The sequence below is a fragment of the Poecilia mexicana genome, unplaced genomic scaffold (genome assembly GCF_051168715.1).
Source record: "Poecilia mexicana isolate PSO_F unplaced genomic scaffold, ASM5116871v1 scaffold_7, whole genome shotgun sequence".
In the NCBI taxonomy this organism is placed as follows: domain Eukaryota; kingdom Metazoa; phylum Chordata; class Actinopteri; order Cyprinodontiformes; family Poeciliidae; genus Poecilia; species Poecilia mexicana.
The window spans coordinates 13,926,327-13,944,112 of NW_028263376.1; the positions used below are offsets into that span (position 1 = coordinate 13,926,327).

Genomic DNA, 17,786 nt, shown 5'->3' on the forward strand with positions numbered 1-17,786 from the left:
AGTTTTCAGATTTAATTCCATGTTTCAACATCATAATTTCCACTTTCAAAGTCATAATTTCAACTTTAAACAAATTTGTCAATCTTAACATCATAACTTTGACTTGTAAAGTCATAATTTTGAGATTTAAAGTTATGATTTCAAAGTCATATGTTTGATTTTCAAAGTCACACTTTCTTTCAAAATCATAATTTAGACTTTCAAAGTCAAAATTTCGATTTTGGATCATAATTTCAACTTTGAACATTATAATTTTGACCTTCAGTTGTAATTTTGAATTTTAAAGTCATAATTACAATTTTCAACATCATAAATGACTTTCAAAGTTATAATTTTGAGATTTAAAGTTATAGTTTCAATTTTAAAATCCATATGCTTGACTTCCAAAGTAATGATTTCTTTAAACATGATTTCAACTTTCAACATCATAATTTTGACTTTCAACATCATAACTTTGACATTTAGATTTACAAGTTATAAATAACACAGACTAAAAACTTAGTGAAGTTCCTGATTTCCAGTTCAGTGAAAGGATTTTTCTTGGTGATATTATGAGGGTCCAATAAACTGTTTCTGAATTTATTTGATATTGATATTACTGCATGTGATAGTAGTTGTATTATGCATGTAATTAAATAAAATTAAACAGCGTGGCATTACTTACTTGCTGCAGAATCTGTATCTGCAAAACTGAACTAATCATTGTTTACGACCTTATCAGTACCCCATACTGATGTGAAAAAACTTTCAACAAACATTTTTTACAATATTGCTGCAACTCTATTTCTACTGTAGTTTCTGTTAAGGTACAGTAGTGATGCTGTTTTATTTGGCTCAGCTTTGGTGAAACGAAAGAAAACACTCAACACCAGACGTTCTATTAATATATGTTTATTCTTCTCCATTTTTACTGTCATGTTTTATTTTTGTATTTGCAAATGTTTTACAGGTCCTCTGTGCAGAGACCTATCACCACAGCACACACACTGGCACAACAAGATTGGTCAGAAACAGCATTAATTTCATTTAGTAGCACACAGATTTTGGGGGACTTTTGCAAGGACGCAGCAGAGACATACCATAACACTAATAAATCTTATTTTTTTCTGCTCTTTTCTTGTACTGAAATAAAAAAAATATGTTTTGACTTGCCAAAATAAAACAAAGAATAATCATTCTCATTCTTAACCCCTTAAAAAACATAAATAAAAGGGAAAAATTAAGAGGTAAACATGAGTTATAACCGTTACATGTCATGTACAGCAGTTGAATGGAGCTCTAATGAATGCATTGTGGTCCAAAAAGGCGTCTTCACCCCGACATGAAATAAAATAATCTCTGTATTTAAATAAGAAACTGCTGTCAATATAAAAATACATGGCATTGTATTGTAGCTTCATTAAATAAATCAACAATTCATATATATATTTATCTATATATATAAAATATTATACTGACGTGTAGAAAAATATGCCTTACAACTTTTTTTAAAAGAGTAACAGCTGTAAGCTTTTTGTCTGCCACTTCACCACAAAAATGAAACATATGTACAAAGAAACAACTGATAGGCAGTCAGAATGAACCAATGCACTCTTATAGATATTTTTTCTGACTTGACATGTATTTGTATATCTATATATATTTGATACTATAGGATTCAAGCAGTAATTGATGGCAATACATAATCAAAAATAAGTTAATAATAAAAAAAAGAAGTATTTTTCTGTCATTTATGGCGATATCAGTGTATCTTTGGAGAGCGGGAGAAAGAGGACGGTGAGGGAGACACATTTTTAATTTAAATTTTTTTTTTCGAGACGTTTTTGTGTCACATCACCTGTGTAACAGTATTTCAGCCCACTGAGATCAGAACAAACACAGGCAGTGTCAGCTATCCCTAAAAAGTGAAAAAGGAAGAAAAAGAGGAGAAAAGCCGGGACAAGAGTCAGGGAATACGGTGGCTGTTTTTGTTTTTGTTTTGTTTTTAAATCATCGCTGAGGCAGTTCACGGAGCGTTAACACGAGCATGCAGCATGTCACCGAGACGAGGCAGAGGACGCTGCTGCAGCTGTTTGACATTCAGGCAGATGTTACTGTTGCTGATGCTTGACCATAAAAGAGAGTATCTTGCTGCAAGAGACAAGAAACAGAGCGAAAGAGAGGGCATGAATGTGTATTTTCCCCATAGGGAGTGGTTTATCCCTGTTACCTCCTGTCCAGGCAGTGTCTAGCACATGCTAAAGCCACCCGCCCTCTTCTCCCGGTGCTCCAGCTCCTCCACCCATCAACCACCACCACCTCCTCCTTCTTCTCCTTCTCCAGGCTCAGAGCAGTCGGGCAGACGCGTCCCTCACGCCCCATCGCATGGTAAAGTGCCGTCCTCTCTGGCACGGGAAGGCACGGGTGCACCAAGCTCGTCTACGCACCAGCAGTGGCCACGCTGCATGCCCTTGGAGGAGCGGCACTATGAGGAGAGAGAAAGAAATGGACACAAAAATGTACTTTTTCATGTATTTTCTTTGGAATTTACAGGGTTTCTGAAGGTTTCACCAAATCAAGTGTAAGACGTTTTAAGACCTTTATTAAGGCCATTAGAAAAAAAAAAAATTAATGGTGCCTTCCTTGAACAGGTCTATCAGTTATAAGTTATACAAAACATTTACATTCTCGTGTGAAAATAGCTGAAGAAAGAAGCGCAATTCTACAACCGTCCATCTTTGAAAAGCTTTAGTAGAGCCTCCTGCACAACCAACAGAAATGTAGCTGGTGGTTTCCAAGATGTTTCCAGCAGCCATTTTCCAGAGCATAAAGTGGTTAAACCAGCTGACTAAGCGTGCTGGAGCTCAGATACGGTTGCTAGGTGATGGGCAGAACTCGGCTGCGGTTGCTAGGTAACGGCACAGTATGACTCAACAATCAGGAGGTTTTTTTGAAACGGCTTGTTTTCCATACTTCAAAAAACATCAACTAAAACAAAAACAGCTGGATGACTTTTTTTAAGCACTTGAACTATTTTTAGAAGCTGTTGAGACCCAAATGGAAGTACAAAAATGTTCAAAATGTGAATGTTACATAAGCTTGAAGATTTGCATCACTACTGAAATGTACAAAAGAAAAAAATCTTAAATAAATAAATCATATGGGCTGGCAACATAAGTAAACCTGCATTTAGCCATGATGGTGGTAAAGAAGCTAATTAGGTTTTACCCTATCTAGCTAGCGGTAGCTGCTACTGCCTCGAGTCACAGAATGTAGTGAAAATGTTTCAGTTACTCAAAGATTTGGGTAATAGTAAAGACCCGCAAGGAAAAATAAATAAAACTAGATAGAATATTTTAGATTAAATAGGCCTTCAACAACAAAATTTAAGAGCTATGAATAACAAATTTAAAGTCATTTTTTTCTCAATGAACTTAGGACAATTAAAGACTTTTTAAATGAAACTTAATGATGATTTACCAGACGGTCTGACAAAAAAAAGCAATGGAAAATCTTAAAAGTGTGGCATGCAGTTGTGTTAAGCCTGTCCGAGTCAACACTTTGTATAATCAATACTGCAAGGTTTCTCCCATCCTTCCTTCCATTAGATGAGTTTTGTTTTTCAAGGTTGGGCCACAAGAGGGCGCTAGATAAGCTCAGAAAGTTGAAGGGTCACCTATAATTTCTGACCTGTTTTTTAATCATAATTATAAAATGTAAATTAATATAACATTGAAATGTTATTTACACTGCGTATCCTTCTGACTGGCTCAAAATTAAGCTGCTTTGCTGTTCCAGCTAGCGTAGCAGCATGAAATGGAAAAGCTTCTGACAAGAAACAGGCAGAAGGAACCGTCCAGCAGCCCTGCTGTGGAGAATGCCTCTGGAAAAAACCTCAATAACTCACGGCCGACTAAAATCAGAAGATGTGAGGCAGCATTAAACAGATAGTGAATAAAAGCGAGGAACAAAGAATTCTGAAAATTGATGTTAATTTAAATATTTTGCAGCAGCATTGTCTGTGGATTTGCAAAGGGGATCTCCAGTCAGAAGCTAATGCAGTTTTGAGGGAAATGACATGGAAAAGTTTGGAACCTCTGTGTTGATACTCATTTTTAAAGCATTACCTCACTTGGATTTAGGTCTGGACTTTGACTGGGCCATTTGCAAAACATGAATGTGGTTATTTCCATTATTTTAAGTTGCTTAGGATTTCCAGCATCCCCCCCACAGCGTGATGCTGCATCTACCATGTTTGCACACATATAAATGGTTTTACTGGATTTTATTTAGGGTAAAAATGAGTAAAATAACAAAAAAAAAATCCCCCATGCACTCATGCAAATTGTGAAACACTGAACAGAGTAAAGACCTAGAAACCTTTACCTGCTTTTTCCTGTAGAAGCCCCGAGTGTCACAGTTGGGAATGTAGATGTCGCGGTCAGACTGGAAGACCGTCAGCTCCAGTCCTCTCAAGACGCTGTTGAGCAGCTTGCGACAGGGTGCCTGGAAAAAGAGCAATGCAGAGGGCGACTTTAAAAGCCCCAGGGAGGCAAAGACAGAACCTGGGTGGCATTTAAAAGCTGCTGGCTCCCCTCAGAAATCCTCCGTCGGTGTTGGATTAGCAGCCGTTTTACATCGTAACAAGCAGGATCATTTATGTGTATCAGATGTCACATATTGTGTCACATTATATAACGTTTTGTTATACAATGCTTCAGCTTTTCAGGTCACAGAAATGACTGTGCATTTTCTGGTGTGAAATGTGACTGTGTCATCTCTTTCAGCAACACACACACCACTTCTGAACATACAGACTTCTCTTCTGTTTGAAATAAATCTGTGCCTGCAGCAGCCGAGTCCAAACTTTCCCGATTCACATCATGCTCAATTAGTTCTGCCGCATAGCAGCACACACATCATGCACCATAATGCATGGCGTGTGAGCAGCGTGTGTACATGTCGCTGCAACACCCTGAACAGCAGCGGATCCGTGAGGAAATGAATTGCACTGCATCTTTCTTTTTTTTTCTTTTACTTTGCAGAGATATACAAGAAGGGCTTAAACTTACTTTTTCAAGGTCGCCAAAGTGTGAGGGATGTGGACCTGGGAGGAAAGGAAACGCCATGATGAGAATGTGACATTAAAACAGCAGCGCTCTCCATTTATCAATTTATTTTACAATTTGCGATGGACTGCTGCATCTTTGCGCTAAACAAGTCTGCTGAAGACCTCCAGCTGTGACTGAGCACTGATTACCATCAGTACGCTCCCTTTTTTCATGCCGGTTAATCGCAGTATCTCAGTTTGAACAGCAGATGGTGATCACTGCAATAAATAGCAGCCTGATCAGGATGTAGGTGACACTGTGACAGTTTCACATTCCATCCGAATTCCCTATGGAGAGGCTGAGTTGTAGGACAAATCTTTGTCATGAGCCCTGGCATTGGCAATGGATGATACATCTGGATGTGTTACAGCTAAAAAAATAACCCTAAAATTATTTAAATAAATGCAAGCATTTACATCTTTACAGGCAAACTGATGCTGAAACTGAACCAAGAGTGTAATAGTTTCTGCAAAGCAGCAGAATCATGAATGAGTTTCTATCTATAGTGATTCCAGAGATGCGTTGGCTAGACACTAACTGGTGACACAGCATCACATGCATGCAATAAAAGAGCGAGTCTGCAGAAATGCGTGCAGTATCCATTGTAATATAACACTAAATGTCAAGCTGAGTCTTTATGTGATTTCATGCACTTGTGTCTTACCTGTGGGGTGGGGCCTCTCGGTGGGACTAGTTCTGATGTGCTTGGCGCAAACGCCTCGTCCCTGCAACAGAGCCTGCAGGGGGCTGTGCTCCCTGGGTGGGGGCACGCAGCGGAGCCCCTTGGCACAGCTCAAGGTGTACACGCCACACGGCTCCCCCTGGGCCAAAACTGTCGTGCTGCCGGCGACGTCGTGGTCCCTTGGGGGCCGGCCCGCCCCCAGGGGGTCCTTGCAGGAGGGACAGACCTTGAAGGGCCCCCAGCGGCTTCCCCCGGCCCAGGATCCGCAGTGGGCGATCAGCAGCAACACAACAGCCGTTAAGTTAGAAAGGAGAGGCATCTTCTGTTCAGGTCTCAGGTTCTGCACACTGTCACTCCCTGTCAGTTAAATGTGGCCGATGCTATTTCTGGATGTATATCACTCTTGTCTTTTTTTTTTTTTCCCCCTGCTTTCCTGCGTCCGTTTCCTGCTCCTAAAACAGTAGATTTCCTTGGCGCTTTGCCGGCTGAGTCCCCCTGCAGTGCCAGAGGACACAAATGGAGATTGAGAGAGACACAGCAAAGCGCCAGCTTTTAAAGATCTGAAAGGCGGTGATCGGGAGTGAGTGAGTGAGTGAGTGAGTGAGAGAGAGGGAGAGAGAGCACAGTTATGACACCTTCAGGGGCTGGGACTCAAAGAGAGAGAGAGAGAGGAAGAGAGAGAAAAAGAGAGAGAGAAGGAGGGGGGAGTAAAGGAAGGGTGGATTATATTCCTTTTAGAAATTATCAGAATCTCTCCACCCAATCACCATTCATGCTAATCTGCTCCGTCAACACGTCCAGAATCACTTGGTCAGTTCTATGTACTTTAATTTCAGTGTCAAAGATCCATCTTGAAGGTTCGCCATGGTAACAAATATAAATGTTCAGCACATGGGCGTCCACTGCAATGCTGTTCCCCCACTGCAAAATGCATATCCAACTCTAAGTTTTTTTCCCGCGGTGGAATCCTCTGTAAGATTTCCTGTCTAAACATGTAACTGAGCTCCACAAATGTAATAATCCCTAACAATCTTTATGTTTAGGACTTTACAGAACAGTGACTTAACGACTCAGACGTTCACGTACTGATATAAGTTAACTCTTAAACTGTAATCGAGAAGATTAAATGCATCCTGGGGAGCAGTGAAGCTTTGCAAACCACTAAATGTAGCTTCAGTTTTAAACAGCAGTGTCCCTGCAGCTGAAAGCAGAATTAAAAGGATTCAATGCTGTTTTATTTATATACTGCCAATTTACATCAGTTATAATCCCAGAGCACCATGCAAAACAAACAGATCTGATTCATATACAGCTACAGCTCCAAATGTAATAGGAAAGCAGAGTCATTTCTGCAAAAATGTACACAAGATAATTTAAAACAATAACATGCAAAGCAATTAGTTTGGATTGTACACACAGTTTTTAATGCAGATTCTTATCTTGCAGCAACTGATTCTGACTCTTTCAACTGCCATGCAGTTATAGATCGACTGCATCAAAACTGACATACAACAAGATTCTTATCTGATGCAGAAAGACACAAACTTTGCTTCACAATAAACCTGGAAATCAATTGCGATTTTGTGAGAAAGATTTTGCATGACATTTGCAGCCAAGATATTTCCGTCTCAAATATCCTTGTTACATGGTAAAAGTTCTTCAGTTAAAAACATTAAAGTTATGATGCTCGAAAGGAAAAGTTGACAAAGTGGATCCTTTGGCAGTAACACCCTGTATTAAGCAGCTTTGCCATGACACAGCATGAAAATAAAACATTCTGAAAGTTAAGGGTTAGACTCGATGCCAGGCGTTGGTCCTATGGATCCAGCAGAGCGCAGTGACTCAATGACTGACCTGTTCCTGCTGAAACACTGGGCTCCATGGGGATGAAATCTGCCTCACCATCAGCCGCCTGGTGTCCGCATTATGTTTGGCATGCAGTGCACAAATCACCTGCCGCCTTGTGTTCCCATCAGTTCTCAAGCTTCTGCAGGGCTCATATCAGGAGAATGTTCCACAGTTCTTGCCAGACCAGCAGGGGCCTTCTTTTCCACTCTGCTTTGGATTATTCTTTTTTCTTCCTTGTTCAGTCTCTCTCTGGTTCCAGTCTAACCCCATCTGGCTCAAAAAGTATTTCTTTTCTCTGTTTTAAAAAACAACAAAAAAAATTCCCACTCTAACCATCTGGTTTAAAGCAACCCCAATTACTGTTATAATTGCTTTATTAATAATGCATTTTAGGTAATTAAACCTCCAGTGATCATAAAATGCCATTATTGAAGCAAACTGGTCGAAACAAAAATGTGGAGAAGGAAATAATTCATAATAGTGATAAATATCAGGATTTTTTTTGTCTCCATCAGATGAAATCAGGATGAACCCAGAGTGTCGCATACACACTCATCCGGGAGTCATGATTGGTCAAACCCTTCACACGGTTTCTCAACTCGTGCTCCTATTGGCTGTTGAAAAGAAGGAGACCGTGACGTCAGTGGGAAGCGCCGAACTCCAGTTTCCAAAGTTTAGAGTGATGCTAAGGTTAGCCGATGGACGGCAGTAAGTCTCTGTCCTCATTAACTGCGCACAGGTAAGCGACACACTCACCGTTACCCGAACGCCTGACGGTGTGGAGAACGGTTTTCTGCTTTGGATATATTTTATCTGTAATTTTGGTTTCTTACGGAGAACCAGACCGCACCATGCTAACCGCTAACGATGCTAACCCTGATTTAGCTTCACTAAGTTCTCCATTCTTCCGCCACCGAGGAGCCGTTAGCTGTCTGTTTGAGATGCTATCCGGTTGAATAATGGTGTTAGATGATTAAATATAAATTGTCGTGTTTTTATTTCTGATGGTCAGCTGGTAGAGGATGCTGGCTGTCGGATGTAAACAGAGACACGCCCCCTTCTCACCGTCAAATTTCACGTTTCCACTGTTAATATTTGTGGAGGGTTTAAACTACGGAAGAGGATTAGGGTCACTGAAAAAACAATTAAGTCAGACTTAAAAAAATAATTAATAAATAAATTTGAGAACAAAGCCAAATTTCTGAGATTACAATCTAAATTCTGAGGGGGGTGGAGGTGGGGAGATGGGTAATTTTTTTTCTTTTTTCTCAAAATTTAGACTTTTGAATATGTAGGACCTTCTTGCTGCAACAACAGTTCTACTTGCTCTATAGTCCCATTTTCCTCCTCAGTATTGTTTTTCTGACTCACTGATTCATAAAAAAAGAAAAAGGGTGTTTTACAACATGTTTGTACTATAAGTAAGTTGATACACTAAAACTAAAATTTTTATGAAAGTATAGAATTGTACAAGAGAATCTATATTTTGCCTAGGATATTCTGTTCCTTCTTTGAATTGTCAAACAGTTTTTTTTAATAAAGCTGACGGTTTCAACAGTGCTGTTTCAGTATTTGTAGAACCTACAGATAATTAGACTCCACTACTATTCAGGCAGGTTCAAAGTTATTGCTTTATAATCAAATGTCCAGACTTCCATTGAAATGCTGGAAAAATATCTAGAAATTTGAACATGGAAAATTATGGAATAATATGGAGAAATATGAAGCTTGTTGATATCTCGAAGCTAGCTCCCTGACAGATTGTTTTTCTATTCTTTTTTCCCCTTTGGTCTTCATTCAGATGGATGACATCAATGTTTTACACCACAGATGCCTTCTCAATTTGAGGCGTAGAATTCGAGACATAGAAGATGGTCGCCCAGCCCAGGATCGATGCATGAGGTTGCAGAAGGATGGAGACACACTTAGGTCAGCCTCCCTGTCAAGATGTAATCATATTATTTTCATGGTCATTTATCCTCTCTTCTTAATGAATATTAATGATAGCCATTTACATAGAAGTCAGGACTGATGATGATCAGGATTCGTTTCAAGAAACATTTAAAACATGCTGACCTTAGTTGGCCTATCAAAAGTATACACCACTCTACCCATTTGGTCATGTTTAAGGAATTACTTTTCCAAACTTTGGAGCCCATATTTTTACAAAAGATGGAGGCCATTGGCTGGACCTATAATTTTATTGCTTTGATTGGTAAATAAAACTGAAACCCTTTTTGAAGGATTGTGTAGTTATCCTTGGGCGTCCAAACATGGTGGGACAAAAAATAAACAAGAGAAACATAACACTTTTGGAAAGAGATCAGAAGGAACTGGCTGAATCTTCTGACTCCCATGTGTTCCTCCTTTTCTTCCTAATGTTTATTTTATTTTATCCTAGTACCACTGCAATTATTCTAAAATTATAAATCTTAGAAGTTGCTGCTTTTCAACTTTTATTTTAAATCTCTAGATTAATGCTTTAGAATGCATTTGGAAAAATGTATCTAGGGAAAGCTAGATGAACTAAGTTTTGTCAAAGTTATCAAAAATGCTTAATTGCTAAACAAAAACATTGCAACAAAGGACTGGTTATAAGTCTTAAGGTGTCTGATACAAACAGTAACAATGACTATAAAATGAATGAAAACTCCTGTTTTAATAATTATGTTTCATTTTTAAATCCTTGTGAAACACACCTTTCATGAATTTCTCTTAAAAAAAACTCCAGCAGTCTCCAAAGGTTTCTGATTTGAGCGACTGAGAATCCTGACAGAGTCTCTGGAAACCTAAGAAGCTCTGAAATAGAAAAGTGGAAGTTTTATTCTGTATTGCTGTAATGTAATACTTGTTTACAAGTTAAAATCAACAACAGTAGACCAGTAAATCCTAATATGCAAAAGAAATGCTTCAAACAGACTGTGAAAAATATGTTTGTGGCTATTATTTCAAATCAGCATCCTGGTGAATAATTCCTAGACCCATTTCTCATTACATCTGTCTACCATGTTGGTGAATATACTTCGATCAAGGGTTTTCAGTGAGCTGATGTTTAGCTCAAACAGAAACTGGGCCTATTGTTAACCTGTAATTTCCTCCCTGTAGTTACCAAGGGAACTCTGAGGAAGTGGGTTGCTATGTGGCTGGCCATCCTTTATCAAAGGGAAATTGCTACTTTGAGGTGAGGCACCTTGATGTGTTGCGACTGAGCTGCCAGATGTGAACTGATCACTTTAGTTTATGTTTAATTTGCTGTAATTCCAATTGATGCATGGTATGGCGAGCCACATTCCCCACACCATCATCCCTGGTTATGCCCAGGAATGCTTTTCCATCCAACAAGCAATTTTAATCATTACAGTCCAATTTTTGGCATTTTTTTCTCAGCTTTATATTAAATTTAAAGTAGCCCCCCAGGAGTTTAAGCTCACCATTGAAAAACCACTACCCCAAATTAGGTATGGGTGAGTGTGAGATTTATGTTTTATTGTAATTTGCTTAGTTAAAATTACTCATGCACACGCTCACTGACCATTTCGTGGCTAAAAAGGCATCTCATGTAATGTCTGAAATGTCTGGAGCATCATAGGAAACCCTGATTGGATCGACCTCCATTAACCCTGATGTGAACTTAAAGTTAAGCCAAAACGAGATATATGTCTAACCCTGAAACTGAAATCGGTTCTGTAACAGATAGGGATGCAAGTTATTGATAAGTTCATCAATTAATAAGTAATAAGTTAATCGAAAGTTGATCAATTAATCCACTAGATTATTACTACTCAAAAACCTGAGTTTAATTTTGTACGAAGAGGGCCAACCGTCCTATATTTTCATAACATGCTTAATAATAATAATAATGATGATAATAATAATAATAATAATAATAATAATAATAATAATAATAATAATAATAATGAAACATTAGATTTTATTATAGTTTTCTGTCAGCTGTATTAAACAGTGACAACATAAAGTTGTGGTTTTCTCACATTAACGTGATTAAAGCATGGCCTCTTAGCAGCTGAATAGAAAAATAAAAGATGAAAAGAATAAAATATATGAAACACTTACAGAGACGCAGCTCGGCTCAATGAGCGCTGTTAATATGAAACTTAAGGAGCTTGTCGAGTGTTTATGTTTCAAAACAGAACCTCATAAAGCACATTTTCCATCCCACATTTTCTGTTTGGATCGTTCTGTTGCGCCCGCCATCTTGTATCAACTGGCTCTGCTTAGTAATGACCAGCGGCGCCCTCTGCTGGATGGCAGCCAAACTACAACATTAAAAGAAGGTGCAAGCGACATTGTAAGTTAGTCCATTGGAATTAATTTAATCTAATAAACCATTAATCGACGATTAATAGGAAGTTCATTAATTATTTGCATCCCTGTAATGTTTGGGTGAGAGAAAAGGAAAACTATTTATATTGGCTGTGGATTCTTTGACCTTAAAATAGAGCTGAAGTTGGCTCAGTAGTGGTAGTTGGACCAGTCGGATAACTCGTGACTGGGCGTTGTGCATCTTTTCTACACACTGCTCTTATTATGTCACATTTAACCTTTTTGTAGATTAAATACATGTCAAATTTCCCCCACAATAACGATGATAACAAATGACTGTCTCATTTTGAGCTTCGTGGATCTCCCTGACATTTAGAACAAGTAGATTTTACCTGGGTCATAACCCAGAGGTTGTGCTACATTATTCTCCGTTCTGTGACGCACATGCTGTCAGTTTCCAAGATATCTCTGAAATTTGGGAGCATTTATTTTGCTAAAGGTCAGACTTCTGTCGACATATGCGTCACTGCTTCCCTCATTTCTCCTTGTTTTGCTTTCACAAGGAATCCGTTTCACCCCGGCTGTCAGTACTCCTCTGGTTTTTTCAGGTCTTCAGGCTTTGATTCCTGCTGAACAGCTGCTCCATTTCGCTTGTTTTAATAGTTTTTTTCCCCCGCTCATTTTAACCTAATGGCACATTACCAGCAAATTCCTGCACCGTATGTGATTGATTTCATGTTTTTGTGACTTTTATTTAAATCATACAGACAAAGGAAATATTATGACAGGGTGTGCCGAATACTTTCTTTCAAGTGCCAAACTGAAAATAAAGAAGTGAAGACAGAAAAGGTCCAAACATGTGATACATTTTTTAGATATTTTCCATGAAACCAAGGTTTCTCTCAAGGTGAACATGAGATTTTAGTGTTTGGCTGTACATCTGGGTAGCTGATTGTTAATGTTGTTACTAATGAAATTATCTTAGATACAACAACCACCAAACCTTTTGGTCCATGGTTTAGATACGTAAAAAACCTCAAACTCTTAGTTTGTTTTCCTAGAAAGTTTGGTTTGCTTGAGGTGTGAATGCACAATCAAACCAAAAAAGTGAACTCTGGTCTGACAAACCTCAGTCTTGTTTCGGTTCAAGGGAACGCTGGTGCGATTCCAATGAATATTTGAACATTAAGCAGACCGGAGACAGCCCCAAAACAGGAAATGGACTACAGCGCAAGGTATTCTGGATAAATACAAGCAAAACAAACGAGCCAGCCTAGCACTAGCATGAGAAATAGTATGTGGTCTTTACCAAAGAAAAAGAAAAATCTTATGACTTTTGTTTTAATTTTGTGAAGAAGGAAGTTGCGCTCAGTGTCTTCTTCAGAGGTTTTTGTGTCATTTCTTTCAGTGGTTCTTGGTGCAGCGCCCCCGCAGGCGAGGAGGTGAACAGTTGCTCAAAGGGTTTGGCTTGCAGTGCAGTATGAAAGTGAACCGCAGCAGCTGAAAATGTTACAAATGTTGCAACGTTGGTCCTCAATCCAACCGAGTCTACCAGACTATCAGGTGTGAAAACACCCAGAGGACGAGTGAGAAACTGAGAAAGTCAGCTAAATGGAGACTTCGTGATCCCAAGATGCCACTTCTTTGTTTTGCTTACTCTGAATTTCACTGACTTTTAGATTAAAGTTGTAACACAAATTTTTTTTAACATTAGAAAGTGTCTTGGCAGAGCTAAGAAGGTGTGACCTTTGAACTTTATTTAAGTACGGTAGATCTATCAGGAATGGGCCAAAATTCCAGCAATCTACTAGATTAGGACACTTGTTGAAAACAAGAAGTTTGCAAACAATTTACACAGTGTGAAAGGTATTTCTACCATTTTTATAGAAATTGTTTTGATGTAGAACTAAAACAAATAATCGACTTTATCATGATTAATCAATTCTTGAAATAACTATCATCTAATTCAATAAATGATTAATTGTTAACTGGAGTATATTAAAAACTACTAATAAGCACCTTTTGCTACTCAGTTGTTAATCAGTTAATTCTAAATATACACTGAATTGATATTAAGTCAAGCAGAAAGACCTGAACTTTTCATATGTTAATATTAGAAGTTTTTTTTTGCTGCAGATGCATTTTCTGCTACAAATGATCAAGCGGACACTAAAGGAATTCTGTGTTATTGCATTTTAGGCGATGAAATGTTAAATTTTTTTTTAAAGTGGAATTATTTGTTTATTTGCATCTTTTTATGGATATCTAATATTGTATAAAAATGCTTAAATGAGCAAATTTCTTTATCCGATTAATCAGTAACTAAAATAAAATCATTGCAGCTCTATTCTAATGTTTTACCAATGGAAATGGTTTGAGAAAGACAGAAGAGAATGGTTTTTGTGTCTTATTTGTATTTAAATATCCATTTCCAACTGTTTGCAAGCAAGCCTGAATTGTATTTGTGAAATAAATTACCTTTAATTGGTGCCATCTTTTCGTGCATCTGTAGGTAACAATAGTGGACACAGGAGTGAGGGGAACCATCGCGGTGGGCCTGGTGCCTAAATTCTACAGGCTGGACCACCAGCCTGGCTGGCTGCCATACTCTGTAGCTTACCATGCTGACAACGGCAAGTAAGTCGACCACAGATCTCCTTACCCAGCGGAGGAGCATTTGGTTCCTGCATCAGCTTAGACGAACTCATTTTCCTGCTGTACATCCACAAAAATACACCAGTAATCCTTCAGCGCTTTGACGCTGTGATTCTTAACCGATGTTTCTCACTTATTTTCTGCGATGCCTCCCCAAGGGATCATAAATTGCAATACTGTTTATAATCTCATAATGTTTAATGGTTTATCTCTACAATTCACTGGCACCAGCATAATATGACCTGATTATTAAAACAGATTAATAAATTGAGCTGCAACAATTTAAACATTAAATTATTGCAGATTGATTTACTGTTCTAAGTCAATCAATCAAGTTTATTTGTGTAGCACATTTCAGCAACAAGGCAGTTCAAAGTGCTTTACATCATAAAAATACAAAGTCACAGAACATTCAGTGGGTAACTGAATCTTTATATTTTGTCAAGTGTTATCGTTACACATCAAAATGTTGATTTTCATTTATAATGTTTCAAAAAGCAAGTCTCAACTTCCAACTTCAGTTTTTAACTGTATTAGTAAAATTTAATCAAAACTACTAAGTCTGTGTGATTTTAAAGTGCAAATGTTTCATAGTAAAACTTTTTAAAATTGTAAGCAATTGTAACTTATGAGCTTCTTATGCCTCTTCTTTTTCAGTGGGCATATAGCTTTTTAAAATGTTTTGTGCAAAATGTACAACAATATTTCATGTTGGAAGAGATGAAATATTTTGCATTCACCGTAAATGTGCTTAGGGCCAGACTAAACATGTTGTTTTGTTTGTTAGTTTGTTTTTAGTACGAGAATAAAATTGTAATTTTATGAGAACTCGACACCAAATTATGTTAAAATGATGAATACTGACCATTTTGTGCCATTATAGTTGGTATTGGTTTTACAACAAAGGAAATACTTAATCTTTTAACACATAAGGATTAAGTTATTATCTCTAGCAGGATTGTTTAAATGGCTGAGTCAGTTTTGAGGAAAGAACCCCAGACTTGATGCAGATTTATTCTTTGTTACAAATGATAAAGAATTCACTAAAGGAATGCCTTGTTGCTTTTTAGGGAAGAACAAAAGTTTATTTTCTTATTTTAAAAAGGAATTGAATTGTTTATTTGCATCTTTTAAATGGTTAAGTGGTTAAATGAAAAATCTGCAGTGTGTGCCAATTCTTTTTGTCATAATCAATTATTACAATAATTGTCAGTTGCAGCTTTAGTGTTTTCTCCTTCTGTTGGATGCAGACTAGTTTCATGACCCTGTCTGACCCCACAGAGACTAAACCTCTGTGGCCCACCAGCTGTTTGCAGTTTGAGGTGCTTCACAGTTTATTAGAGAGCTTAGTCAGATTCATGATGTTAGCAGAGTTTGGCAGCCGTTGTGTAAAACTGAAAACTAAGCCTGTTTTTCTGGCGCAGACAGCTGTAGGGTGAAAAGCAGCTCCTTGTAATGATCTATGAGCAGTCTGTCCAGACCAGACGGGGGACATTGACTCATGACGCATCCTCCACATGCAACAGAAGATTATAGGAATACAGATGAAAGAGTACCCAATTGTTTTAAAACCTCCTTATCAGTCTGGCTCTGAACCCTCAATTATTTGCTGGGCTTCCTTGTTTGTTTTTTTCAGTCAGCTTTTACATGTAAAGTGAGAACCAGAATTAGTTATCAGTTCTGTTCTTAACTGGATTTATTTATTTAATGTGTTTGTCTTACAGGCTGTATAATGGTAACCCTGTTGGAAAGCAGTTTGGGCCAAAATGCGCTCGTGGTGACCGCATTGGCTGCGGCATACACTCAGAAAACACAGAAGCTGGTCTTATTACTGTCTTCTTCACCAAAAATGGCAGAGAGGTGAGTTTTCCCCAAGGCTTTCAATGTTTGCAATGTCTGCATGAAACAAATGAACATTAAATATTACTAAATTATACTCTCTTGGTATAAGTAAATGCATTAAAGAGACATTTCTATCTATTTTAGCTTATACCAACTATATATTAAAGGAGAATCTAGATTCTTTACTCTTATTTTCCTGATTTTGTTAGGTTATTTTCACAGCTGCCATTTTTGATCCACTTTAATCCGACTCTAGTTTGTTTGCCTAGAAAGTCAGATTCATTAAGGCGTAATCAAACTCTGATGCGAACCAAAAATGTGAACTCTGGTCCGCCTACAAACCCAGATCTGGGTTCAGTTGAAGTGAACTCTGATGCAGTTTGAATGTTTATGTGAACGGAAAATGGACTTCTGGCATTCTGGGTAAATACAACCAAAACAAATACATGCGTCTATCGCTAGCGGGAGAAATGTCTCGTGGTTTTTTTGTCAAAGACAACAGAAAAATCGTTCAACCACTAAAATCTGATGCTACTCCGTTTTGATTTATATTTCATGAAAAAGAGGTTTTTGTGTAATTTCCTTCAGTGGTGCTTGGTACAGCGCCACCACTGGTGAGGAGGGGAACAGATTTTTCAATAGTTTGGTTTTATTGACAGTGCAGTGTGGAAGTGAACTGCTGCAACTGGAAATGTAATAAACGTTGTAATTTTGTTTCCCAATCGAACTGAATGTATTGGACTAACAGGTGTGGAAATACCAAATAGATAAAAAAAAAACCAAGAATATACAGAGAGAGAGAGAGAAAGATGGTAAAGGACAGATAGAGAGGGGCTTTTGGTTTATAAATGTTTTCCCTTCATAAATGTATATTGTTATCTCATTTAATTTCTAAAATATGTATTTAATATCACAGAATAAGATGTATTTTACAATAAAGTCAAATACAATTATCAGAATATTAATAATAAAGCCAGACAATATAAATGCCAGACAATTAAAATGAGAATTAATTTCAAAGAAGACATTTAATGCTTAATTTTCTAAAATAAAAAAGTAATTAATACACACTTTTGTTATACATCTGTTGTTTTTATTGATTTATCAGACGCTTTTTAAGTTTATTTCCTGTCTGTCTTGTCCAGGTGGGTTCAGTAGAGGTTCCTGTGTCGTCTGAGGGCCTTTACCCGGCTGTAGGTATGCACTCCATGGGGGAGGAGGTGAAGGTCGACCTGCGGGCGGAGTGGCTCTTAGAGGAGGATGATACCATGATGATGGTTGACAGCCATGAAGATGACTGGGGACGGCTCCATGACGTCAGAGTCAGCGGCATGGTAGGAAACAGAAAACGCCGTCTGTTGAACTTCCTTTATTTTTTTATGGAT

General features: G+C 37.9%; 2 protein-coding genes across 2 annotated transcripts in view; one reads left to right on the top strand and one right to left on the bottom strand.

The window, feature by feature from the left end:
- Positions 1–875: 875 nt before the first annotated feature.
- Positions 876–6,404, bottom strand: igfbp6b (insulin-like growth factor binding protein 6b). Its single transcript, XM_014991918.2, has 4 exons — positions 5,755–6,404; positions 5,052–5,086; positions 4,366–4,485; positions 876–2,464 (listed from the first exon to the last, which is right to left on the bottom strand). The coding sequence occupies exons 1-4, from the start codon at positions 6,089–6,091 to the stop codon at positions 2,351–2,353; spliced, it is 606 nt and encodes a 201-aa protein (XP_014847404.2). The 5' UTR covers positions 6,092–6,404; the 3' UTR covers positions 876–2,350.
- Positions 6,405–8,183: 1,779 nt separating this feature from the next.
- Positions 8,184–17,786, top strand: part of spryd3 (SPRY domain containing 3) — a 49,833-nt gene continuing 40,230 nt past the window's right edge. Inside the window, exons 1-6 of the mRNA XM_014991917.2 lie at positions 8,184–8,359; positions 9,422–9,549; positions 10,726–10,801; positions 14,417–14,541; positions 16,284–16,419; positions 17,547–17,735. Coding sequence (XP_014847403.1) covers positions 9,422–9,549; positions 10,726–10,801; positions 14,417–14,541; positions 16,284–16,419; positions 17,547–17,735 — 654 coding nt within the window. The 5' untranslated portion in view covers positions 8,184–8,359. The remainder of the gene's footprint in view (positions 8,360–9,421; positions 9,550–10,725; positions 10,802–14,416; positions 14,542–16,283; positions 16,420–17,546; positions 17,736–17,786) is intronic.